Source organism: Salmo salar, chromosome ssa07, assembly GCF_905237065.1.
Source record: "Salmo salar chromosome ssa07, Ssal_v3.1, whole genome shotgun sequence".
NCBI classification, from domain to species: Eukaryota; Metazoa; Chordata; class Actinopteri; order Salmoniformes; family Salmonidae; genus Salmo; species Salmo salar.
In genome coordinates this window covers 44,492,616-44,518,424 of record NC_059448.1, presented here as the reverse complement: position 1 = coordinate 44,518,424, position 25,809 = coordinate 44,492,616, and the positions used below count along the sequence as shown (strand labels likewise).

The following is a 25,809-nucleotide window of genomic DNA, read 5'->3' as shown; positions in this document are numbered from 1 at the left end:
ATGCTCAATTTGGTTTAAATAATGAAAATACAGTGTTGGAGAGAAAGTAAAAGTGCAATATGTGCCATGTAAAAAAGCTAACGTTTAAGTTCCTTGCTCAGACAATATGAAATCTGGTGGTTCAATATTCCTAGTTCTTCAATATTCCCAGTAAGGAAATACTAGATTGCAGTTATTAAAGGAATTATGACGCGTCGACTATTTCTCTCTATACCATTTGTATTTCATATACCTTTGACTATTGGATGTTCTAATAGGCACTTTAGTATCGCCAGGCTAATCTCAGGAGTTGATAGGCTTGAAGTCATAAACAGCACTGTGATGAAGCATTGCTAAGAGCTGCTGGCAAACGCAGTAAAGTTTGAATGAATGCTTACGAGCCTGCTGTTCCCTACCACCGCTCAGTCAGACTGCTCTACCAAATATCAAATCATAGACTTAATTATAATAAACACAGAAATACGAGCCTTTGTTCATTAATATGGTCAAATCCGGAAACTATCATTTCGAAAACAAAACGTTTGTTTCAGTGAAATATGGAACCGTTCCGTATTTTATCAAAACGGGTGGCAACCCTAAGTCTAAATATTGCTGTTACATTGCACAACCTTCAATGTTGTCATAATTATGTAAAATTCTGGCAAATTAGTTCGCAACGAGGCAGGCGGCCAAACTGTTGCATGTACACTTACTCTGCGTGCAATGAACGCAAGAGAAGTGACACAATTTCCCTAGTTAATATTTCCTGCCAACATACATTTCTTAACTAAATATGCAGGTTTAAATAAATATACTTCTGTGTATTGATTTTAAGAAAGGCAAAATATGTTTATGGTTAGGTACATTCGTGCAACAATTGTGCTTTTTCGTTAATGTGCCTTTGTTAAATCATCACCCGTTTGGCGGAGTTGAAGTAGGCTGTGATTCGATGATAAACTAACAGGCACCGCATTGATTATATGCAATGCAGGACTAGCTAGTTAACCTAGTAATATCATCAACTATGTGTAGTTAACTAGTGATTATGTGAAGATTGATTGTTTTTTTATAAGTTAAGTTTAATGCTAGCTAGCAACTTACCTTGGCTCCTTGCTGCACTCGCGTAACAGGTGGTCAGCCTGCCACGCAATTTCCTAGTGGAATGCAATGTAAAATCGGCCATAATCGCCATCCAAAAATGCTGATTACCAATTGTTATGAAATGGCTTTAAGCAATGGCTTTTTTCTGGCCACTCTTCCGTAAAGCCCAGCTCTGTGGAGTGTATGGCTTAAAGTGGTCCTATGGACAGATATTCCAATCTCGGCTGTGGAGTTTTGCAGATCCTTCAGGGTTACCTTTGGTCTCTTTGTTGCCTCTCTGATTAATGCCCTCCTTGCCTGGTCCATGAGTTTTGGTGGGCGGCCCTCTCATGGCAGCTTTCTTGTGGTGCCATATTCTTTCAATTATTTTATAATGGATTTAAATGGTGCTCCATGGGATGTTAAAGTTCTGGATATTTTTTTATAACCCAACCCTGATCTGTACTTCTCCACAACTTTGTCCCTGACCTGTTTGGAGAGCTCCTTGGTCTTCATGGTGCCGCTTGCTTGGTGGTGCCCCTTGCTTAGTGGTGTTGCAGACTCTGGGGCCTTTCAGAACAGGTGTATATAGACACACTGAGATCATGTGACACTTAAAGTCCACCTGTGTGCAATCTAACTAATTATGTGACTTCTGGAGGTAATTGGTTGCACCAGATCTTATTTAGAGGCTTCATAGCAAAGGGGGTGAATACATATGCACGCACCACTTTTCAAATGTAGTTTTTTTCAACAAATAATTTATTTCATTTCACCAATTTGGATTATTTTGTGCATGTCCATTTCATGAAATCCATATAAAAATCCATTTAAAATTACAGGTTTTAATGCAACACAATAGGAAAAAAGGCAAGGAGGACGAATACTTTTGCAAGGCACTGTATCTGCAAAGGTACTGAAGCTGCATGGTTCTAATGGAAAGCCTGGTTGGAGGAGAAGTCATTTCCTGTCCTTTGTTCTTGAACTCACAGAGCCTCACACTTCACTTTATTCATCCGCCTCTCAGCCTGCCTGTGTACAGCCAATCAACACGTCCCAAGGCCAAACCTGGAGACGACCAGGCTGAGAGTGCGGCCTCTAGTCACCTTACTGCATTACATACATAGTTATGATTGGGGGAAAAAGGGATCTAGAAGGCAATCGCAAAGTGCACCAAGGCCATGTCAATTTAAGCCTTGAAATGAATAGAATGTAAAAAGTGAACAAAATAAATCACCTACTGAACAAGGGCAGAAAGTGAAATAAAACAAAGGCGAGTTCTAAATGGAGCCTGTGTGTGCTGTCATAGACGCGCCATTTTATGTCCAAATATACAAACACGAAAAACAAAAACAAACCATTAAAACTGTATGGTAACCACACGCAGCATAACACTGGGCATGCTATTAGCATTGCTTCAAAACTATACTCATTTCCACAAACTACATGTAAAAACAAACATGTTTCTACCTATACCCAACCACATCACACGTAGTTGACCTCAACAGTCAAAATGACATCACTCAATACAATGAAGGAGTCTACCCACAGTAGTTTACCCTCAAACTACACTCAGACATGTTATAAATACCATGTCAACTTTCATGTCTCCAAGTAACTGAATCTCAATTGTAAACTGTGCAACACCTTTAAGTTACATTTTTCAACAAAATTCTAATCTGACAGAAGCAATAGCTTCAAGACCAGCAGTTTGTCCTCGTAAGGTGGCAAAAACCAAAGCAGTCGCCTCAGTGACATGTCTTACCTCTCTTCACGCTCTCGGTTGGATCCTCCAGTCTACGGAGAGATTTAGTCCGCATTAGTGACAGCCCAGGCTAGACAAACACTACTCACAAAAAAACTCTAACCCATCCCAGAACCACCACTCTGCCACGGCAACTACGTCGCACCACAACAGTCCACGTACCAATGAGAGGAACCAGAGAGAAAGACAAATGGTGGCTTGTATTGACAGACTCCTCTGAGAAGCAGAAGGGAGATCAGAGTGGTTGAGTTTGAGGGTTACTGTCACAATGCAGCAGTTTGTTTACTTTACAAAGAGATTAGAGAACGAGAGAGGGAACAAGAGAGAGAGAGAGAATAAGAAAGAGAATGAGAAAGCGAGCAAGAGAGAGAGAGAAAGAGGGACACTGACTTCAGCATCAAGTCACCGCTATCCCACTCACAACATTCCAAACACAAACACACAACAACCCCTATTCAATACATCAGAGAGGAGAGGGAGGGAGAGAGAAGGAGCAAATAAGAGGGAGGGAAAGAGGGACAGGAGAGAGAGATGAGGAAGACAGTGGGTGAGGCCCAGGGAGAGGGAGATCAGAAAACAAGGGACAGCCAAGATAGGAGGAAGAGAAGAGTTGACAGCGTTTTGATAAAACAGCTTTCATTAAAGAGACTCATGTTCAACTCCTGTGGCGAGTCGTACACCCAGAACGATCATGTAGAGCAGGCATATCGCAGGACAGCCGGGAGAGAAGAGGAAGGGAGGGAGGGAGAAAAAGAGGGGAAGAAAGATAATGGTTTCTATCTCCTGCCATCGCTACAGTACATATCTACCCTGGCGCACACAAAACGACGTACGCCCAGGCCCAGTAAGGGAATGGCTGATGTGGCTGAAAAGCCGTTATCACTGCTAAAACATCGAGGTCATCCTGCAGGGCAGGCAGGCAGGCCTGGAGGGTTCTGGTGTCCTTTCTGGGAATGTTCTCACACTGGATACTTTCTGAGAAGGGACACATACACTGCCACCACACCGTTACTAACATGGACTCGAGAGCTATTGAGCACATACCAGTGAATCCTCTTTAAAAAAAAGGGACATAGTAAATGAATTTGAAATGAATGTTACGAAATGCATCTCGCCTTCACTCTTGCCCTCTCCCCCACTTTCTGTATTTGACAAGAGCAGCAGGATATTGGCATCTTGAGTGAGAAGTTGACCCTTCACCTCACTCTTGACTTGTGTATAGTTCTCTCTTCTCCGCTCGCTCTCTCTCTCTCTCCCCCTCTCCCTTTCCAGTCTTCAGAATTGTATATAAAAACCTGCCAGGCACTTTGGCAACTGCTTGTGTGGGCGATCTCTGGCACCACATAGCAAGATGAAAACAGAGAAGAGTGTCAAACTCCCCCGTACTGAACTTTAATGTGAATATAAAACAAGTGATTTAAATTTGCTCTGCACTCCAGTGACAAGGGGATCCGAGCTGTCTTTGTTCTGTTAGGTGTGTGTGTGTGTGTGTGTGTGTGTGTGTTTAATTAAAAACGTTTATAAAACTCATACTTTCCCTGACCTACTGGTGCTTTCCGTGTGCTACTGTAAAACGGCCGTCTAAGCTTTGCACCTGAAATCTGACACCAAAGCATCACTTCACAGCTAGGGTCGCTACTCCCTCCCCAAAGGACTGATGATCAATCAATATTCACATCAGCAATCAATCAGCAGCAGGGTAGTGCATAATCACACTGTTCACCTAAATACATCCTCTCCAGGTTTCTTCCTAGGTTCTGGCCTTTCTAGGGAGTTTTTCCTAGCCACCGTGCTTCTACACCTGCATTGCTTGCTGTTTGGGGTTTTAGGCTGGGTTTCTGTACAGCACTTTGAGATATCAGCTGATGTAAGAAGGGCTATATAAATACATTTGATTGAAGCAGAACAACTTTATGAGCAATTAAAGAGCCCATACAGTCTTCATCCACCCACCTATTCTGATTATCACTTAGAGAGAGACTCTGGATGAAAGCCTTGGTGTGGGTTGGCAGCAGTAAAGACGGGAACACACACACAGAGACAGACAGAAACACACGATGAGTGACACGCACAGTCTCATTGTTCCCTTGGGCGGAGTCGGACGCCATCTCTCGCTCTGTCCGTCTCTGTCACACAAGCACACACACAAGCCACTTGTGTCCCCACACCACACTACGGACGATGACATCATCTGCTATGAGTAATGACAGTTTGACAAGTGCAGTGTGTGACTAGTACAGTGCGCGCGCACGCACGCACACACACACACACACACACACACACACCTGTATGTTTGGGATCTATAGTGTTATCTGTAACATATCAAACAAGGAATGCAACAATATTAGTACACTGAATGACACGATTGAGAAAGAACGTGCCTAGATTCAGCAGTAGTAAACAGACTGTGTGGCACCACTACTGAGACACACAGCTGTGATTCTTACAGCCCCACGGTCACCACTGTCACCAGCCAGGCAACACGGGACAGGTGGGAGATGTCATAAGAGTCAGAGAACCAACCATAATGATCGCATCTAGTCTAATAACAGGTATACACACCCAAAATATATAGGATAGGACTGTCACAACACGTCTGGAGAGAGAGAGAAGGGATAGACATCTGGTAACATACATCACTCCCCCTTTCATCTCTACCTCCATAACACAGACATGTGAGGTCTGGATTGTTTATCAAACACGGCTGGTCAGTAGGGAGAGGGGGGATGGAGAGAGTACTCTGGTTACTTTGATATCTACACTACTGAAAGACCTCTAACCTAAGGGCCTGTGTAGAAGCAGTCACAGTCCAGCCATTTCAAGGCTAAGACAGAACTACTCTTCACTGTGAGAACGCGTGTTTCACATTAAAACAGAAAGCAGGTTGTTTTCGGGTGTGAAAAGTAACTGGATGGGAACTCTGTGCCGTTTTCATTTACCCCAGAAAAATGATTGAATACTGGTTCAGATTCAGTTTTTTAAAGGAGCCCCGAGACAGAGAGAGAAACAGAAGCAGTGCCGAGTGCCATCTTATCTAATATGTTAACTCTTACTGATACAGCTCCGTCCACCACACGCATACATTCTCCTGGGAGGCCAAAGTTACAGAACAATATGTAGCCTAGCGTTTCCCCTCTAGGTGCTTATATGGCAAACAATTAGACTAGATGCTAAAATGGCTTCGATATCGGTGGGTAGATGCTAACTGGCTACCTGCTGTTCAACACGAGGGGGGTCTGAACTCTACCTCTATCCCTCTGACAACCCAGCATGTAATGTTTGAAGCCACGCTCACACACACACACACACAGCGCCAATAGTTGACAACTTGATGTGTTACACTACAGAAAAAACAAATCTCCCTTTTTTTAATCTGCTGGCCATTACTTGAATAATTGAGAGAGCTACTCTCTCCTAGCAGTTAGAAATATGAGTGTTTTAAGATGGGAGATCGAGAGTGAGGAGAGAAACGTCCTTCATGTAGAATTCATTACAGAGATAGTAAGATGCCAGTGCTGCTGACCAGAGCAGAGTGGCTGAGAGGGAAGAAGACTGCAGCTTGGCACTGGAGCAGGCTGCATTAAACTGGTTACAAATCCCCATGGACCCATCTCAGCTCCAGCACAGTACAGCAGTATGGGAAAGGGGGGGAAACCTAGTCAGTTGTACAACTGAATGCATTCAACTGAAATATGTCTTCTGCATTTAACCCAACCCTTCTGAATCAGAGAGGTGCAGGGGGCTTCCTTAATCAACATCCATGTCTTCTGCATTTAACCCAACCCTTCTGAATCAGAGAGGTGCAGGGGGCTTCCTTAATCAACATCCATGTCTTCTGCATTTAACCCTTCTGAATCAGAGAGGTGCAGGGGGCTTCCTTAATCAACATCCATGTCTTCTGCATTTAACCCAACCCTTCTGAATCAGAGAGGTGCAGGGGGCTTCCTTAATCAACATCCATGTCTTCTGCATTTAACCCAACCCTTCTGAATCAGAGAGGTGCAGGGGGCTTCCTTAATCAACATCCATGTCTTCTGCATTTAACCCAACCCTTCTGAATCAGAGAGGTGCAGGGGGCTTCCTTAATCAACATCCATGTCTTCTGCATTTAACCCAACCCTTCTGAATCAGAGAGGTGCAGGGGGCTTCCTTAATCAACATCCATGTCTTCTGCATTTAACCCAACCCTTCTGAATCAGAGAGGTGCAGGGGGCTTCCTTAATCAACATCCATGTCTTCTGCATTTAACCCAACCCTTCTGAATCAGAGAGGTGCAGGGGGCTTCCTTAATCAACATCCACGTCTTCTGCATTTAACCCAACCCTTCTGAATCAGAGGTGCAGGGGGCTTCCTTAATCAACATCCATGTCTTCGGCGCCCGGGGAACAGTGGGTTAACTGCCTTGCTCAGGGGTAGAATGACTGATTTTTACCTTGTCAGCTCAGGGATTCGATCCAGCAACCTTTCGGTTACTGGCCCAACGCTCCTACCTGCCAGGCTACCTGCCGAGGCAGGCTGGGTGGTGTTCGGTAGGACACAGTGTAGCAAAACGTTTTGCAACGGAAAACCAAATATCGGTGTTCTTATTGGACAAGTTCAGAACGTAACTTGCTCACTACTGAACACGACCCTAGTGAGCATGGACATGCATGCTGGACTGTAGTACTGCTCCTAGCTCCTCCTGCCACCTGCCTGGCCAGCAGAATGCTGGACTGTAGTACTGCTCCTAGCTCCTCCTGCCACCTGCCTGGCCAGCAGAATGCTGGACTGTAGTACTGCTCCTAGCTCCTCCTGCCTGGCCAGCAGAATGCTGGACTGTAGTACTGCTCCTAGCTCCTCCTGCCACCTGCCTGGCCAGCAGAATGCTGGACTGTAGTACTGCTCCTAGCTCCTCCTGCCTGGCCAGCAGAATGCTGGACTGTAGTACTGCACCTAGCTCCTCCTGCCTCCTGCCTGGCCAGCAGAATGCTGGACTGTAGTACTGCTCCTAGCTCCTCCTGCCTCCTGCCTGGCCAGCAGAATGCTGGACTGTAGTACTGCTCCTAGCTCCTCCTGCCACCTGCCTGGCCAGCAGAATGCTGGACTGTAGTACTGCTCCTAGCTCCTCCTGCCTCCTGCCTGGCCAGCAGAATGCTGGACTGTAGTACTGCTCCTAGCTCCTCCTGCCACCTGCCTGGCCAGCAGAATGCTGGACTGTAGTACTGCTCCTAGCTCCTCCTGCCTCCTGCCTGGCCAGCAGAATGCTGGACTGTAGTACTGCTCCTAGCTCCTCCTGCCTCCTGCCTGGCCAGCAGAATGCCAGGCCCAACAAAAGGAGGGAGTTTAGTACTATCCAAGACGTCAGTTCAAATATAGGGACATTTGCTTTCACAAACGCTCACAAGTCCTTACTGATTCTGCACATACATATACAGACATGTACATTCTACATCCAGAGAGATAAAGACCCTGCTGATACTTTACATATACAGACATGTACATTTACATATACAGACATGTACATTCCACACCCAGAAGGATAAAGACCAGTGGTGATACTCATAGGTTAAACTTGAGTAAAAGTAAAGATACGTTAATAGAAAATGACTCAAGTAAAAGTGAAAGTCAACAGTAAAATACTACTTGAGTAAAAGAAAGTATTTGGTTTTAAATACACTTCAGTATCAAAAGTAAAAGTATTAATCATTTCAAATTCCTTATATTATGCAAACCAGACAGCACAATTCAATTTACAGATAGCCAGGGGTACACTACAACACTGTGATATTAATTTACAGATAGCCAGGGGTACACTACAACACTGTGATATTAATTTACAGATAGCCAGGGGTACACTACAACACTGTGATATGAATTTACAGATAGCCAGGGGTACACTACAACACTGTGATATTAATTTACAAATGAAGCACACGGTTAGTGAGTCCGCCAGATCAGAGGCAGTATGGATGACCAGGGATGTTCTCTTGATAAATGTGTGAATTGAAAATATAACAAGTACTTTTGGGTATCAGAGAAAATGTATGGAGTAAAAAGTACATTATTTTCTTTAGGAATGTAGTGAAGTAAAAGTTGTCAAAAATATAAATAGTAAAGTAAAGACAACCTACTTAAGTGTACTTTAAAGTATTTTTACACCACTGATTAAGACCCTGCTGATACGTCAAAGGGCACAGTGCATTACACATACTGTGTTCAAGCAGTCTGAAATGTCATTATCTCACCACACCCCCTCGCTCTCCATCCCTCTCTCTCTCTCACCAACCCCACACCTCAGCAGATAACCCACTGACAGACAGCAACCTGTACCACAGAACACTACCTACAGTAGCAACCAAGGCTTCTGCTACTGTCTGGGGGATGAGATAACCCACTGACAGACAGCACCTGATTGTCTCAGCAGCTCTGTGGTGTGTGTGTGTGTGTGTGTGTGTGTGTGTGTGTGTGTGTGTGTGTGTGTGTGTGTGTGTGTGTGTGTGTGTGTGTGTCTAAAGCAAAGTGTGCACCTGTGTATGTTTGTGTGTGTTGAGAATTTCTCTGCAGGGTCTATGGCCAGAGATTAAAATGGCAGTGAGATGGAAGGCGGAGGGCCCTAAACTCAATGTTCCCTTTGTAGTGGGTATCACAGATCGATGAGAAGCTCAACTCTCCACAACACCAGCTCGGTTCCCCTGCTCCTGCCTCCAGCACAGTGATGACATGCTGCTACACAGGGAATGGGACATTTTTGAGTTATTATCAGGCTCAATATGTTCAGAAACACACAAACCAGTTTCTTTCAGGATTCCGTGATCCTGATCGCAATTTTCTTTGCTATTTCCCCATAAAACAGTCAAATCATCGCAATATTGAATCGCATAACACTGACCCATCATCGCAGTACAAAAAGAGGGCTCACAATTTCAACAAATCAGCGCATAAATACGGTTAAATCAAGCCACACTTCAACTTTATGGCTAGTCAGGGCAATTTCACAACAAATTGGACAAAATCGTCGCCATCCAAAATGTCAGAATCGCCACAGAAAAATCAAGCATTTTTGCCTGCAAATATCAACAACAAAAAGTCCTTGTGAAATCCTGAGTGGCGCAGCGGTCTGAGGCACTACAGACCCTGGTTCCATTCCAGGCTGTATCACAACCGGCCGTGATTAGGAGTCTCTAAGGCCGGCGCAGCGTCGTCCCAGTGTGGCCGGGGTAGACCGTCATTGTAAATAAGAATTTGTTCTTAACTGACTTGCCTAGTCAAATAAAGGTTAACATTTGATTTATTTTTTCATACACGTCACAAACGTACATGCGTGTGCACGCACACACAGAATTCATCATTAACAAGCAGTGAGGTGAGAAGTGTGTAATCGGTTTTCATCCCTCTGGCATGTAAAAAAGCTTAGATACACTGGGCTAAGAGAATAGAGGCAGCCTTTGTTAAGGAGATGCTTGAGGCCTAGATGTCTTTAAATAGGCTGTTGATGTTTAAAAATAACCCACATCACAACCCATATAATCACTAGCCAGTAGCCTGAATGGGGATGCAGAGTGTTACGGCTCCCCTCAGAGCCCAGGTGATTCTCCTCAGAGTGTAGACTGAGCCTTTGGCAGTGAAAAGCTTTAGCCAATCATTAGTGCCCCACAGCCCATCACTGACCCCTCAGAGCTGGTCCAATCAGCAGACAGGACTAGAGGTCGGGGTTCACCAAGTGTCCCATTACCCCAGGGCACCTTCCTTCATTCTTTAGCACTCAACGGACACACACACACACACTCACACACACACACACACACACACACACACCCCATAGCAACAGAGCCATTACAGCAGTACCAAGGGAATCTCTTTCTCTCTAGCCAACTCTCTCAAACACAGACACACAAGGGATCTGTAAGAAGTTAATGGCATTCATTTCCAGGGACACAGTAGAGCTAATGCAACACACAGTGACAGACACACACAGTGACAGACACACACAGTGACAAGACACACACAGTGACAAGACACACACAGTGACAAGACACACACAGTGACAAGACACACACAGTGACAGACACACACAGTGACAGACACACACAGTGACAGACACACACACAAAAGAAAGAAAAGGCATTGCACTGTACTTGTCCACGAGACAATAAAAGTTGAAAAACACACACCTCCGTATCTGGCGGCTGCTCTGCGTCGGGAGGGAGACACCAGCTCCCGGACCATATGAAGCACCTGCATGCTCATAGTGGGGAGGGGGCAACCATACACACTGGGCGTGGGGAGCCCGCTCTCGCCCTCACACCCCCGACAACCTCATCCCTCACAGGGTCCTCTGAAATCATCCCAATGCCTTAAAAAGTCCAGATCTCAAATCTTGGATCCCATCTTATCCCCAGGCACCAGGTTTAGGGTCCACAGAGCCCGGATCTTTCCCCAGTCCTAGTTCCTCTTTTTGGGGTGGAGTAGTGGCGGCAGCCCCGAGGTTCCAAGGATGATTCCAAGGTTAGCTATAGCCTCCAGTTCCACCCAGTCGTCCCTAAGCCTTTTTCCTCTCTGCTCCGATCCAACCTCCCTCTCTCCTCAGTCGCTCTCAGCACCAGCTGCAAGTCCTCAACACTCCCTTACGCGATCACACATGCACGTCGCTAGCACTCACACACACTTTCTCTCCTACCCTGCTACATGTGAATATCTAAGGCAGTAACATTTAGGTCGACCTAGACAGGCAGTCTGTTCTATGCTCTTTCTCTCCCATCTCTCCAGGGGTCAGCGGTTGTTCTGTCCAGGTAGACGATTTCCTCCCGTCCTCCTAAGGCTCTCACAGGTCCATGAATGCCCAGACCACCGCTCTCACAGGTCCATGAATGCCCAGACCACCGCTCTCACAGGTCCATGAATGCCCAGACCACCGCTCTCACAGGTCCATGAATGCCCAGACCACCGCTCTCACAGGTCCATGAATGCCCAGACCACCGCTCTCACAGGTCCATGAATGCCCAGACCACCGCTCTCACAGGTCCATGAATGCCCAGACCACCGCTCTCACAGGTTCATGAATGCCCAGACCACTGCTCTCACAGATCCATGAATGCCCAGACCACCGCTCTCACAGGTCCATGAATGCCCAGACCACCGCTCTCACAGGTCCATGAATGCCCAGACCACCGCTCTCACATGTCCATGAATACCAGACCACCGCTCTCACATGTCCATGAATACCAGACCACCGCTCTCACATGTCCATGAATACCAGACCACCGCTCTCACATGTCCATGAATACCAGACCACCGCTCTCACATGTCCATGAATACCAGACCACCGCTCACATGTCCATTAATACCAGACCACCGCTCTCACATGTCCAGGTAAAGCAGATCATGCTCAAGTGACGCTCAAATCACACACAATGTCATCTCAACCCGACGGCTGGGAGCTGCAGGTCGTTGGTTTGTTAGCTGCCGTTAGCTGCTCTTCTGAGACTCTCAGGCTCAGCGGAGAGAGTGCTTGTGTTTATTTTCCAGTTGGTGCTCCCACACACACACACTTATCTTGTTCGGCAGATGCAGTAGAGGTGAACACACACACCCAGCTCTGAGGAACACAGGGAGGAGACTGGCAGATCTCTCTCTGTTGCTCTCCCTCTCTGTTCAGAGAACTGTGCTGTAGCAGGACACCTGGCAGGCAGAACAGATGAAGGTGGTTTGGATCAATAGCAGCAGTATCCCTGCTCCAAAGACACGCCCCTCTGCTCACATCCACAGCTGGCTAACTCACTGGGGTAAGGCTGTCAGTCCACCCAACTCATCGGTCTCTTGCCCCGTTTAATCCTCTCTCACTGTGCTCTGCTCTCTCCCCGTGCTCTGCTCTCTCCCCGTGCTCTGCTCTCTCCCCGTGCTCTGCTCTCTCCCCGTGCTCTGCTCTCTCCCCGTGCTCTGCTCTCTCCCCGTGCTCTGCTCTCTCCCCGTGCTCTGCCCTCTCCCCGTGCTCTGCCCTCTCCCCGTGCTCTGCCCTCTCCCCGTGCTCTGCCCTCTCCCCGTGCTCTGCTCTCTCCCCGTGCTCTGCTCTCTCCCCGTGCTCTGCTCTCTCCCCGTGCTCTGCTCCTCTCTCGTTACCCCCCTCGAACTCTCCTTCCAAATTCACGTCCCTCCCGCTCTTTCAGTTTCTCTCCCCCCTCTTTGTCGTCCCCGCTTAGTGACGACTCCCTGCTCCACCATCATTCTGAAGCCTGGTACATGAACAGAACGGGGAAATACAGGGGGAGTAAAAAAAAAAGAAAAAAGCGTGTGTGATAATCAGTATTTGTCTGTGTGTGTGTGTGTGTCGGAGTCAGTATATATAGTTGAAGTCGGAAGTTTACATACACTTTAGACAAATACATTTAAACTCAGTTTCACAATTCCTGACATTTAAATCCTAGTAAAAATTCCCTGTCTTAGGTCAGTTATGATCACCACTTTATTTTAAGAATGTGAAATGTCAGAATAATAGTTGAGAGAATGATTTATTTCAGCTTTTATTTATTTAGTTTACATACACTCAATTAGCACTTTGTAGCATTGCCTTTAAATTGTTTAACTTGGGTCAAACGTTTCAGGTAGTCTTCCACAAGCTTCCCACAATAAGTTGGGTGAATTTTGGCCCATTCCTCTTGACAGAGCTGGTGTAACTGAGTCAGGTTTGTAGGCCTTCTTGCTCGCACACGCTTTTTCAGTTCTTCCCACAAATTTTCTATAGGATTGAGGACAGGGCTTTGTGATGGCCACTCCAATACCTTGACTTTGTTGTCCTTAAGCCATTTTGCCACAACTTTGGAAGTATGCTTGGGGTCATTGTCCATTTTGAAGACCCATTTGTGACCACGCTTTAACTTCCTGACTGATGTCTTGAGATGTTGCTTCAATATATCCACAATTTTCCTGCCTCATGATGCCATCTATTTTGTGAAGTGCACCAGTCCCTCCTGCAGCAAAGCACCCCCCCAACATGATGCTGCCACCCCCGTGCTTCACGGTTGGGATGGTGTTCTTTGGCTTGCAAGCCTCCCCCCTTTTCCTCCAAACATAACGATGGGCGTTATGGCCAAACAGTTCTATTTTTGTTTCATCAGACATTTCTCCAAAAAGTACGATCTTTGTCCCCATGTGCAGTTGCAAAACGTAGTCTGTTTTTTTATAGCGGTTTTGGAGCAGTGGCTTCTTCCTTGCTGATCGGCCTTTCAGGTTATGTCGATATAGGACTCGTTTAACTGTGGATATAGATACTTTTGTACCTGTTTTCTCCAGCATCTTCACAAGGTCCTTTGCTGTTGTTCTGGGATTGATTAGCACCTTTCACACCAAAACACGTTCATCTCTAGGAGGCAGAACGCGTCTCCTTCCTGAGCGGTATGACGGCTGCGTGGTCCCATGGTGTTTATACTTGCGTACCATTGTTTGTACAGATGAACGTGGTACCTTCAAGCGTTTGGAAATTGCTCCCAAGGATGAACCAGACTTGTGGGGGTCTACAATTTTTTTCTGAGGTCTTTAGATTTTCCCATGATGTTAAGCAAAGAGGCACTGAGTTTGAAGGTAGGCCTTGAAATACCTTCACAGGTACACCTCCAATTGACTGAAATGATGTCAATTAGCCTATCATTTTCTGGAATTTTCCAAGCTGTTTAAAGGCACAGTCAACTTAGTGTATGTAAACTTCTGACCCACTGGAATTATGATACAGTGAATTATAAGTGAAATAATCTGTCTGTAAACAATTGTTGGAAAAATTACTTGCGTCATGCACAAAGTAGATGTCCTAACCGACTTGCCAAAACTATAGTTTGTTAACAAGAAATTTGTGGAGTGGTTGACAAACGAGTTTTAATGACTCCAACCTAAGTGTATGTAAACCTCTGACTTCAACTGTATGTTTGTGTCGTAGACAGTGATAATTTGTGCCCACTAGCATCTTATGCCTTTTTACATTTTCAATCAGTCTCCCTCTGTGTATTACCATCTCTCTCTCCCTCCCTCTGTGTATTACCATCTCTCTCTCTCCCTCCCTCTGTGTATTACCATCTCTCTCTCTCCCTCCCTCTGTGTATTACCATCTCTCTCTCTCCCTCCCTCTGTGTATTACCATCTCTCTCTCTCTCTCTCTCTCCCTCTGTGTATTACCATCTCTCTCTCTCTCTCTCTCTCCCTCTGTGTATTACCATCTCTCTCTCTCTCTCTCTCTCCCTCTGTGTATTACCATCTCTCTCTCTCTCTCTCTCCCTCCCTCTGTGTATTACCATCTCTCTCTCTCTCTCCCTCCCTCTGTGTATTACCATCTCTCTCTCTCTCCCTCCCTCTGTGTATTACCATCTCTCTCTCTCTCCCTCCCTCTGTGTATTACCATCTCTCTCTCTCTCTCTCCCTCCCTCTGTGTATTACCATCTCTCTCTCTCTCTCTCCCTCCCTCTGTGTATTACCATCTCTCTCTCTCTCTCTCCCTCCCTCTGTGTATTACCATCTCTCTCTCTCTCCCTCCCTCTGTGTATTACCATCTCTCTCTCTCTCTCTCTCCCTCCCTCTGTGTATTACCATCTCTCTCTCTCTCTCTCTCCCTCCCTCTGTGTATTACCATCTCTCTCTCTCTCTCTCTCCCTCCCTCTGTGTATTACCATCTCTCTCTCTCTCCCCCTCCCTCTGTGTATTACCATCTCTCTCTCCCTCCCTCCCTCTGTGTATTACCATCTCTCTCTCCCTCCCTCCCTCTGTGTATTACCATCTCTCTCCCTCTCCCTCCCTCTGTGTATTACCATCTCTCTCCCTCTCCCTCCCTCTGTGTATTACCATCTCTCTCTCTCTCCCTCCCTCTGTGTATTACCATCTCTCTCTCTCTCCCTCTGCCTTTCCTTTGGCTCCATATCTTCCCCTCCTACCTCCACTAATTCCCTGCACTCATCTATCTGTTTATAATTGTTCATCAAAACAGAACAATGGCACTCTCCCAGAAGCTTGGCTGGTGCATAAAACCTGCCAATTCAGACAAACAAAAATGTAATGATGACGCATAAGGCTTACTTCATTAATCAATGTTTTAAATTATTTTCACTGCATCAGGGATGGCGAACTTCACCTCTTTCCTCCCTCTTTTCCTTCCTGTTATGTATTCTCCATAAGTTATTATCTCAAGTATGAATGCTTTTCACCCTCTGGATGAGAAAACCATGGCAATATAACGTGATGCCATTCAGTTACAGAAGATCATACACTTTTTCATTTCATTGACCTGGCGAAGAGATGACTCATACATGCACAAAGGTGGGAACCTGCAGGGTGGCAGGCACGCTGGCACACACACCCTGCAGTCCCCCCCTGTGTTTCAACCCAAGGACAGGGTGCAGTCTGCATTGCAAGCTGTAATGGGGCAACCACCGTTTCATTCTTTATCCTAATGACATTTCCCCAGAGAGGAAGAGACACACACACACACACACAAAAGCTGTGCAAGAGTGTGTGTGTCTGCACCGCTTGAGACAATGAAAGTGTGTGTGTGCAGCCCTCCTAAGGCATTGAGTTATAGGGCCCAATTACAGAATGCCATGATACACTGGCTGCCCTGTTGCTAGGCCCCAACGCTATGCTGCCCTGTTGCTAGGCCCCAACGCTATGCTGCCCTGTTGCTAGGCCCCAACGCTATGCTGCCCTGTTGCTAGGCCCCAACGCTATGCTGCCCTGTTGCTAGGCCCCAACGCTATGCTGCCCTGTTGCTAGGCCCCAACGCTATGCTGCCCTGTTGCTAGGCCCCAACGCTATGCTGCCCTGTTGCTAGGCCCCAACGCTATGCTGCCCTGTTGCTAGGCCCCAACACTATGCTGCCCTGTTGCTAGGCCCCAACGCTATGCTGCCCTGTTGCTAGGCCCCAACACTATGCTGCCCTGTTGCCTATAGACAGAAACTAAAACAGGAAGCACCCGCGCTCAGGTCTGTTCAACGCTGGTCCGACCAATCGGATTCCACGCTTCAAGATTGCTTCGATCATGTGGACTGGGATATGTTCCGCATTGCGGCGAACAACAACATTGACAAATACGCTGATTCGGTGTGCGAGTTCATTAACAAGTGCATCAGTGATGTTGTACCCACAGCGTCTATTAAAACCAGAAACCGTGGATTGATGGCAGCATTTGCGCAAAACTGAACGCGCGAACCACTGCTTTTCAATCAGGGCAAAGCGACCGGAAACATGACCGAATACAAACAGTGTAGCTATTCCCTCCGCAAGGCAATCAAACAAGCTAAGCATCAGTACAGAGACAAAGTGGAGTCGCAATTCAACGGCTCAGACACGAGAGGTATGTGGCAGGGTCTACTGTCAATCATGGACTACAAAAGAAAGACCAGCCCCGTCGTGGATCACGATGCCTTGCTCCCAGACAGACTAAATAACTTCTTTGCTCGCTTGAGGACAATACAGTGCCACTGACACGGCCCGCTACCAAAACCTGCGGGCTCTACTTCACTGCAGCCAACGCGAGTAAAACATTTAAATGTGTTAACCCTCGCAAGGCTGCAGGCCCAGACGGCATTCCCGGCCGCGTCCTCAGAGCATGCTCAGACCAGCTGGCTGGTGTGTTTACAGACATATTCAATCAATCCTTATCCCAGTCTGCTGTCCCCACATGCTTCAAGAGGGCCACCATTGTTCCTGTTCCCAAGAAAGCTTGGTAACTGAGCTAAATGACTACCGCCCTGTAGCACTCACTTCCGTCATCATGAAGTGCTTTGAGAGACTAGTCAAGGACCATATCACCTCCACCCTACCTGACACCCTAGACCCACTCCAATTTGCTTACCGCCACAATAGGTCCACAGACGACGCTATCACCATCACACTGCCCTAACCCATCTGGACAAGAGGAATACCTATGTAAGAATGCTGTTCATCGATTACAGCTCAGCATTTAACACCATAGTACCCTCCAAACTTGTCATTAAGCTCGAGACCCTGGGTCTCGACCCCGCCCTGTGCAACTGGGTCCTGGACTTCCTGACAGGCCGCCCCCAGGGGGTGAGGGTAGGTAACATCTCCACCCCGCGGATCCTCAACACTGGGTCCCCACAAGGGTGCGTTCTCAGCCCTCTCCTGTACTCCCTCTTCACCCACGACTGCGTGGCCATGCACGCCTCCAACTCAATCATCAAGTTTGCAGACGACACTACAGTGGTAGGCTTGATTACCAACAATGACGAGACAGCCTACAGGGAGGAGGTGAGGGCCCTCGGAGTGTGGTGTCAGGAAAATAACCTCACACGCAATGTCAACAAAACAAAGGAGATGATCGTGGACTTCAGGAAACAGCAGAGGGAGCAGCCCCCTATCTACATTGATGGGACAGTAGTGGAGAGGGTGGAGAGTTCCTCGGCATACACATCACGGACAAACTGAAATGGTCCACCCACACACACAGCGTGGAGGCTGAAGAAATTCGGCTTGTCACCAAAAACCCTCAAACTTTTACAGATGCACAATCGAGAGCATCCTGTTGGGCTGTATCACCGCCTGGTACGGCAGCTGCTCCGCCCATAACCGGAAGGCTCTCCAGAGGGTAGTGAGGTCTGCACAATGCATCACCGGGGGCAAACTACCTGCCCTCCAGGACACCTACATCAGCCGATGTCACAGGAAGGCCAAAAAGATCATCAAGGACATCAACCACCCGAGCCACTGCCTGTTCACCCCGCTATCATCCAGAAGGCGAGGTCAGTACAGGTGCATCAAAGCTGGGACCGAGAGACTGAAAAACAGCTTCTATCTCAAGGCCATCAGACTGTTAAACAGCCATCACTAACATTGAGTGGCTGCTGCCAACATACTGACTGAATTCCAGGCACTTGAATGGAAAAATGTATGTAATCAATTTATCACTTGCCACTTTATATAATGTTTACATACCCTACATTACTCATCTCATATGTATATACTGTACTCTATACCATCTACTGCATCTTGCCATCTTGATGTAATGGATCACTAGCCACTTTAAACAATGCCACTTTATATAATGTTTACATACCCTACATTACTCATCTCATATGTATACACTGTACTCTATACCATCTACTGCATCTTGCCTATGCCGTTCGGCCATCACTCCTTTATATATTTTTATGTACATATTCTTATTCATTCCTTTACCCTTGTGTGTATAAGGTAGTTGTTGCGAAATTGTTAGGTTATATTACTTGTTAGATATTACTGCATGGTCAGAACTAGAAGCACAAGTATTTCTCTATACTTGCATTAACACCTGCTAACCATGTGTATGTGACAAATAAATTTGATTTGCTACGCCCCAACGTCGTGCTGCCCTGTTGCTACGGCCCAACGCCGTGCTGCCCTGTTGCTACGCCCCAACGCCGTGCTGCTACGCCCCAACGCCGTGCTGCCCTGTTGCTACGGCCCAACGCCGTGCTGCCCTGTTGCTACGGCCCAACGCCGTGCTGCCCTGTTGCTACGGCCCAACGCCGTGCTGCCCTGTTGCTACGCCCCAACGCCGTGCTGCCCTGTTGCTACGCCCCAACGCCGTGCTGCCCTGTTGCTACGCCCCAACGCCGTGCTGCCCTGTTGCTACGCCCCAACGCCGTGCTGCCCTGTTGCTACGGCCCAACGCCGTGCTGCCCTGTTGCTACGGCCCAACGCCGTGCTGCCCTGTTGCTACGGCCCAACGCCGTGCTGCCCTGTTGCTACGCCCCAACGCCGTGCTGCCCTGTTGCTAGCTGGCTGTGACCCTGACATACTAGGGGTCTGGGGCCCATCATAGGGATAGTACACCACCTCTAAGTCCCCTGGACACACACACACACACACAGTGTAGTGGACTTCAGCGTTTATTATCTAGTCTTGCTGGTCCCCATCTTCTACAGTTCCTGGCCATATTGCTGTCTTAATATGATCAACATGAACCTTTCTGACATGAAGGAAGAAAATCAAGGGAGATAAAGGTGTGTGTGTGTGTGTGTGTGTGTACACACATCTGTACTGACTAAAGGCGTGCAAAGCAAGAGAGATAAAGAGAAGAAGACCCGGCGGAGGATGGATTGATTGATCTGTCGATGTGGGAGACATACAAAGGCGTATATGGACAGTGTCCCCTCTCTCCGACGGCCCCTCAACCCTGGTCATAAGAGGGTCAGTCATACACACATCAAATCAATGGCCCCGCCACAGTGCTCTATTAACGCCTGCCTGATTGGAAAATGACAGATAAATCCTTCTTAGCTCAGGGAACATCACCTCTCCAATCTAAGCCTGTCAACAGTCTTCAATCTGTGAATCAGCAAAGGCTAGAAGGAGCTGTCAATGTGGGTATTAGATTGAGGACCCTCGAGATGGAACAGTCCAGAGGTCAAAATACCAGAAAGTGTCTCCAGAGACGAGGAAGGGATGAGAGGGAGAAAATTGAGGATGAGAAAACGGGGAGAAAGATAGAAGAGAGAGCAAGATAAGAGAAAATGAGATAAGAAAATGGCAATAGACAGAGAGAGAAAAATAGAGTAAAAGGTAGAAGTTTACACAGCCTCATTTTCACCCACTGAAGTCAGCCAAGAGCAGTCTAATTTGACATGAATAGAGCGCTTTGATTGCTGTCTATGCTGCTACAGCAGTAACTCAAATTTCCCCAAACACTCCCTCTCTGCCCCTCGCTCTCTCTCCCTACATGCATCTCTCTCCAGCAGGTTCGCTCCAGGTCAAGCTAGCTGACAAAGGCTGCTTGCTGATAGCTTGGACTGGTAGGAACACACTGTGGAAGGCCAGTAAGAAGTACATGCTTCCATTACTCGTCTCCTTTCTTCCATGAACACTGATCTGACAGGGTATGACAGGTCAAAGCAACATGATAGATCATATCCACCCCATTCACATATCAGTGGCTATGATGGAAAGGCCACAAGTAAAGGAACCAATGTTAGAGTATAGAGACACAAACTATGGGTGTCAGCATGCAGCTGTTCCACTACTGTTTTCATGGATGTTTTACAGGGAGTTGTTGAGTCAGCATAATCTGAGTTTAAATGTTTTTCAAAACAGTTTGACTTTTCTGACTCCTCTTGGGTCTGTCCCTGTCCCCTCCCTCCTCTCTCCCTTTCCTTCCTCTGTTCTGGCTCGGTGCCAAATGGAGCGAGGGAATGGAACACGGGGGGGGGGACAGACTGGAAAAACATCACTGGGCTCCCTCACACTTCCTGTTTGCCCTGTGTCACTTCCTGCTCTCTGGGTTTAACTTTTCAACCAATCAAAAGACTGCTAGTACTACACAGACTGTACTGTCCTTCTGCATGCCCACTTTACTTTGAGTCTCCAAACTCTACAATGACATCTGACCCTTCCTTCTCTCTGAACTCGGTCCAACACTTTCAGTCTCAGTCTTCACCCAAACCAGTTCTGGACACTTTGAATGTCTCACACCTCACTTTTACACACTCTCATAAGGCCACTCCCACATCCAAGCCAGACCTCCCCTCACCAAAGTCTACTCATCATCCCAAACCTGGCCTCAACCCTCCTGCCTATATCTGTCCCTCCCCCAACCCCATCCTTCCCCTCCGGCCTCCTGCAAGCCCAGTCTGTCCTTCCCCCTACCCACGGCATGCACAGATCTTCTGCTGTAGCCTTTTACAGGATGGTGAGAGATTCAGAGAGCCATAAAGGCTCTCTATGGGGAGAGCTGAGCAAACAGATGTGTGTGTGAGAGAGAGAGTGGTGTGTGAGAGAGAGAGAGAGTGGTGTGTGAGAGAGAGAGAGAGTGGTGTGTGAGAGAGAGAGAGAGTGGTGTGTGAGAGAGAGAGTGGTGTGTGTGTGAGAGAGAGAGAGTGGTGTGTGTGTGAGAGAGAGAGAGTGGTGTGTGTGTGAGAGAGAGAGTGGTGTGTGTGTGAGAGAGAGAGAGGTGTGTGTGTGAGAGAGAGAGGTGTGTGTGTGAGAGAGAGAGTGGTGTGTGTGTGAGAGAGAGAGAGTGGTGTGTGTGAGAGAGAGAGAGTGGTGTGTGTGGAGAGAGAGAGAGAGAGAGAGAGGTGTGTGTGAGAGAGAGAGAGAGAGAGAGAGAGTGGTGTGTGTGAGAGAGAGAGAGAGAGAGAGAGAGAGAGAGTGGTGTGTGAGAGAGAGAGAGAGAGAGTGGTGTGTGTGAGAGAGAGAGAGAGAGTGGTGTGTGTGAGAGAGAGAGAGAGAGAGTGGTGTGTGTGAGAGAGAGAGAGAGTGGTGTGTGTGTGTGAGAGAGAGAGAGAGAGGTGTGTGTGTGAGAGAGAGAGTGGTGTGTGTGTGTGTGAGAGAGAGAGAGAGTGGTGTGTGTGTGTGTGTGTGTGTGTGTGTGTGTGTGTGAGAGAGAGAGTGTGGTGTGTGTGTGTGAGAGAGAGTGTGGTGTGTGTGTGTGAGAGAGAGTGTGGTGTGTGTGTGTGAGAGAGAGTGTGGTGTGTGTGTGTGAGAGAGAGTGTGGTGTGTGTGTGTGAGAGAGAGTGTGGTGTGTGTGTGAGAGAGAGTGTGTGGTGTGTGTGAGAGAGAGCATGTGTTAGGAGGGGTGGAGTTGTTTACAAGCCAACAGTAAAATCAGCAGCTGCTAAAACAGTGGAGCACTAGAGGTGGAGGTGACCATGATGTGTAGTCCTGCTGTAGGGGCAAGAAGATGAACGACAACCCCCCCCAACTGCAGCACCACGAGCGTGGGAGTTTATAAACGATACCCATGATACCCTGCTCAGGCACGCCCACGGTCAGCCAGCCGCTCATGCGTCTTCTGGTCGACAGGGTCTATCCCGTTTGACATTGGTCCATACGATGCATGTCGTTCGTCATTGGTTTGACGGGATGCACGCCATTTGTCAGTTGTCAGAGGGTGTGTGCGGTTACTCAATGCTCAGTAGGGTGGGTGTGTTGTTTGTTATTGGTCATAGGGGTGAGGTCAGGTTGCCATTGGTCAGTGGAGGTGGGGGGGGGGGTGGTATTGCTCATAAGGTTTGAATGGTTTGTCCATTTGTCAGTGTAGCAGGGTTTACATGGTTTGTCATTGGTTAAGGTGTGTTGTGTCCTCGCCACTAGAAACAGGAATGACTGTCTCAGCACCAGCTATTTTTGAGAATGCCTGCGTATTCTGCAGTGTAGGCAATGTGGGTTTTACAGCTTGCCTGTGTCTCATATGCATTCGCCTCATCACAATTACACAAATGTACACCACAAATGCGTGTGAGTGTGTGGCTGCATGTCCTGCAGTATAGATTTACAGCGGGTATATAGAAGCAATTCAATCAAGATACCAACGCACCGCTTTCATTTGAACAGCCATGTTGTTTATATATAGGGAATATGGTGCCCTTTGGGACGCGCCCTGAGAGAGTGGAATAACGGAGTGAGTAAACATGATGTGAAATAAAGGCTCAGCCTGTCCCCAAAGACAAGCACAGCTCCTTAAATCCTTAATCAGGGTTCTATACATAGTGCATGACCCAGTCCGTCTGGACCCAATCCGTCTGAACTCAACGCCACACATCAAGTATTGATAGGTTAAACTTTGTGAGGAGCAGCGGGGTGCCAGGGTAGAGCTGGGAGTAGAGATCACCATGGCAACATGCAGACTAGACAGCCCATGACAGGCCAACAACAAGCCTTATGGCAGTAGAAAAGTCACCATAATTACTGTGTGTGTGTGTATATATATATATATATATATATATTTTTTTTTTTTGTGTCAGTAAGTGAATGAGTATGTGTGTGTAAATGTTTTACTATACTTGTGTGTACCAGAAGTTCTCACAAGAATAGTAAACCAAATAAAATTCAAAGAAGGACGTTTTGCCGGTCTTCACTTGTAAAAAGGCTATTTTAGGCTTAGGGGTTAGGTTTAGGGAAGATAGGATTTTCAATGGGAATGAATTGTTGGTTCACAAGTAGTCCTCACACGTATAGCTGAGTGTATGCACGTGCAAGTACGTTAGCGTGAGAGATCGGGATTCCGTGTGTCGGTCAGTAAGTGTGTACTGTATGTATGTGACCGAGTGAGGGTGAGTGTGCGTCTAGCCCAGTATGTTTCCCCTGTCCCTCCTTCACTGGTGAGATGCCCAGAGGATAGCTCAGTCGATCCATTTCCTCCTACTGCTGTGTTTACTGCTAGATGTAATCATATTCCTGTGAGGCTTCCTTCCTGTTCCCCCGAACGACACACATCCCGACTAGTGTTGCACATTTTGGGGAATATTCAGCGGTGGAATCTTTCCGTGGGAACATATGGGAATTAACAGAAATAAATGCAAATTAATATTAATACCATTTAAATATAGATGGTTTTTAAATTGGATATATTTATATCATATGGAGACAAACATAAACCTTTTACCTTATCATAAGTACACATAATTGCAAATGATTAAATCCTTCCAATAGAAATAAAAAACTACTTAGTTACGAATTGAACTTGAATTAAATGAGTTGACTCTTCACATGGGATGATTTCACTGAACAACAAAAGAAAATAGAAAATTGAATGAACCCCAATGATCCATCGCATCTCCCAAAAACATGTTCAACATGCATCTAAAACTTTGGTTGTCTTCCTCTCAGGCTTCCATGTCTTCTCTCTGGACCTCCTCAATGTCCACCCATTGAACATCAGACTCTGAGGCCTCATCTTCACTGTCACTTTCCAACCTTGTTGAGGATGGCTCGTTATCAGGCTCAAAAAGCCTCAAATTTGCCCGGATGGCCGCCAATTTATCAACCCTTGTATTGGTCAGCCTGTTGCGTGCTTTGGTGTGTGTGTGTTCCCAAACAAGGACCAGTTGTGCTCTGAGGCGGCTGATGTTGGTGGGATTTGGAGGATGATGGAGGCAACAGGGGAAAGAGCCTCAGATCCACAAAGTCACTTCCTCCAGGTGGCTGATGAGATATGTTGGCACGGCTGCCATATTGCATCCCCATCCCAAGGCCCTTACTTGGAAGTGTACTTCGCCAGACTGCCAAGACACGGTAGTGATGACACCATAGACCTTGTTGATCTCTGCACCAGACAGGATGCTCTTGCCAGCATACTTGGGGTCCAACATGTACACTGCAGCGTGTATGGGCTTCAGGCAGAAGTCTTCACGCTTTTTGATATTTTATTTTTTCCTCTGCTTGGAGCAACAGTGAAGTGGGCAGGGCAGTACGTGTTTCTTCTCTTACATCTGCAAGCAGAGTCTGAACATCAGACAGGATGGCATTGTCTCCCTCAATCTGTGCAATGGCTACTACTAAAGGTTTCAGGCTGCTTACCACTCTCTCCCAAAAAGCATCATCCAGGAGTATCCTCTTGATGGGGCACTGTCCATATCGGCAGACTGTGATATGGCCATTTCTTGGAGAGACTTCGTCCCCTCCATGAGACTGTCAAACATGATGACAACACCACCCCAACAGGTGTTGGTGGCCAGCTTCAATGTGGTGCTCTTATTTTTCTCGCTTTGCTTGGTGAGGTAGATTTCTGCTATAACTTGATGACTGCCTTCAAGCTCATCTGCAATGTAGAGACCGGTGTGTCTGTTGTCCCTTGTGTCTGTGCTCTTGTAGAATACTGGTTGAGGGGTGGAGATGATGTAGTTAATTATTCCTTGCCCACGAACATTTGACCACTCATCAGAGATGATTGCAATACAGTCTGCTTTCTCTATGATTTGCTTGACCTTCACTTGAACTCTGTTGAAACTCTGCATTCAGCAAATGAGTAGATAAAGCATGTCTGGTTGGAGGGGTGTATGCTGGGCGAAGAACATTCAGAAATCTCTTCCAATACACATTGCCACTGAGCATCAGAGGTGAACCAGTTGCATACACAGCTTGAGCTAGACATTAATCGGCATTTCTCGGACTACGTTTCTCCATTGAGTCAAAAAACTTTGATTCCAAGAGGACCATGAGCTGTTGCTATCGATAAGCTGTCTGATTCATCATTTTCACCTCAAATAGAAGTAGAGGGACTTTTGTCAGAGGTTTCTTGTTGTGAGCGCTGAGGGAACTT

The 25,809-nt window shown here is 47.0% G+C and overlaps 1 protein-coding gene across 3 annotated transcripts in view; it reads right to left on the bottom strand.

The window, feature by feature from the left end:
- Positions 1 to 25,809, bottom strand: part of LOC106609340 (USP6 N-terminal-like protein) — a 67,031-nt gene that overhangs the window by 25,351 nt on the left and 15,871 nt on the right. The window contains exon 1 of one of the 3 annotated variants that reach the window (XM_014208070.2): positions 10,975 to 12,678. The exons of 1 other annotated variant lie outside the window; for it this stretch is intronic. In XM_014208070.2, coding sequence (XP_014063545.2) covers positions 10,975 to 11,050 — 76 coding nt within the window. In that variant the 5' untranslated portion in view covers positions 11,051 to 12,678. Of the gene's footprint in view, positions 1 to 2,824; positions 4,582 to 10,974; positions 12,679 to 25,809 lie in introns of those variants that run through there. One more of the 3 variants, XM_014208071.2, reaches the window with a different exon arrangement.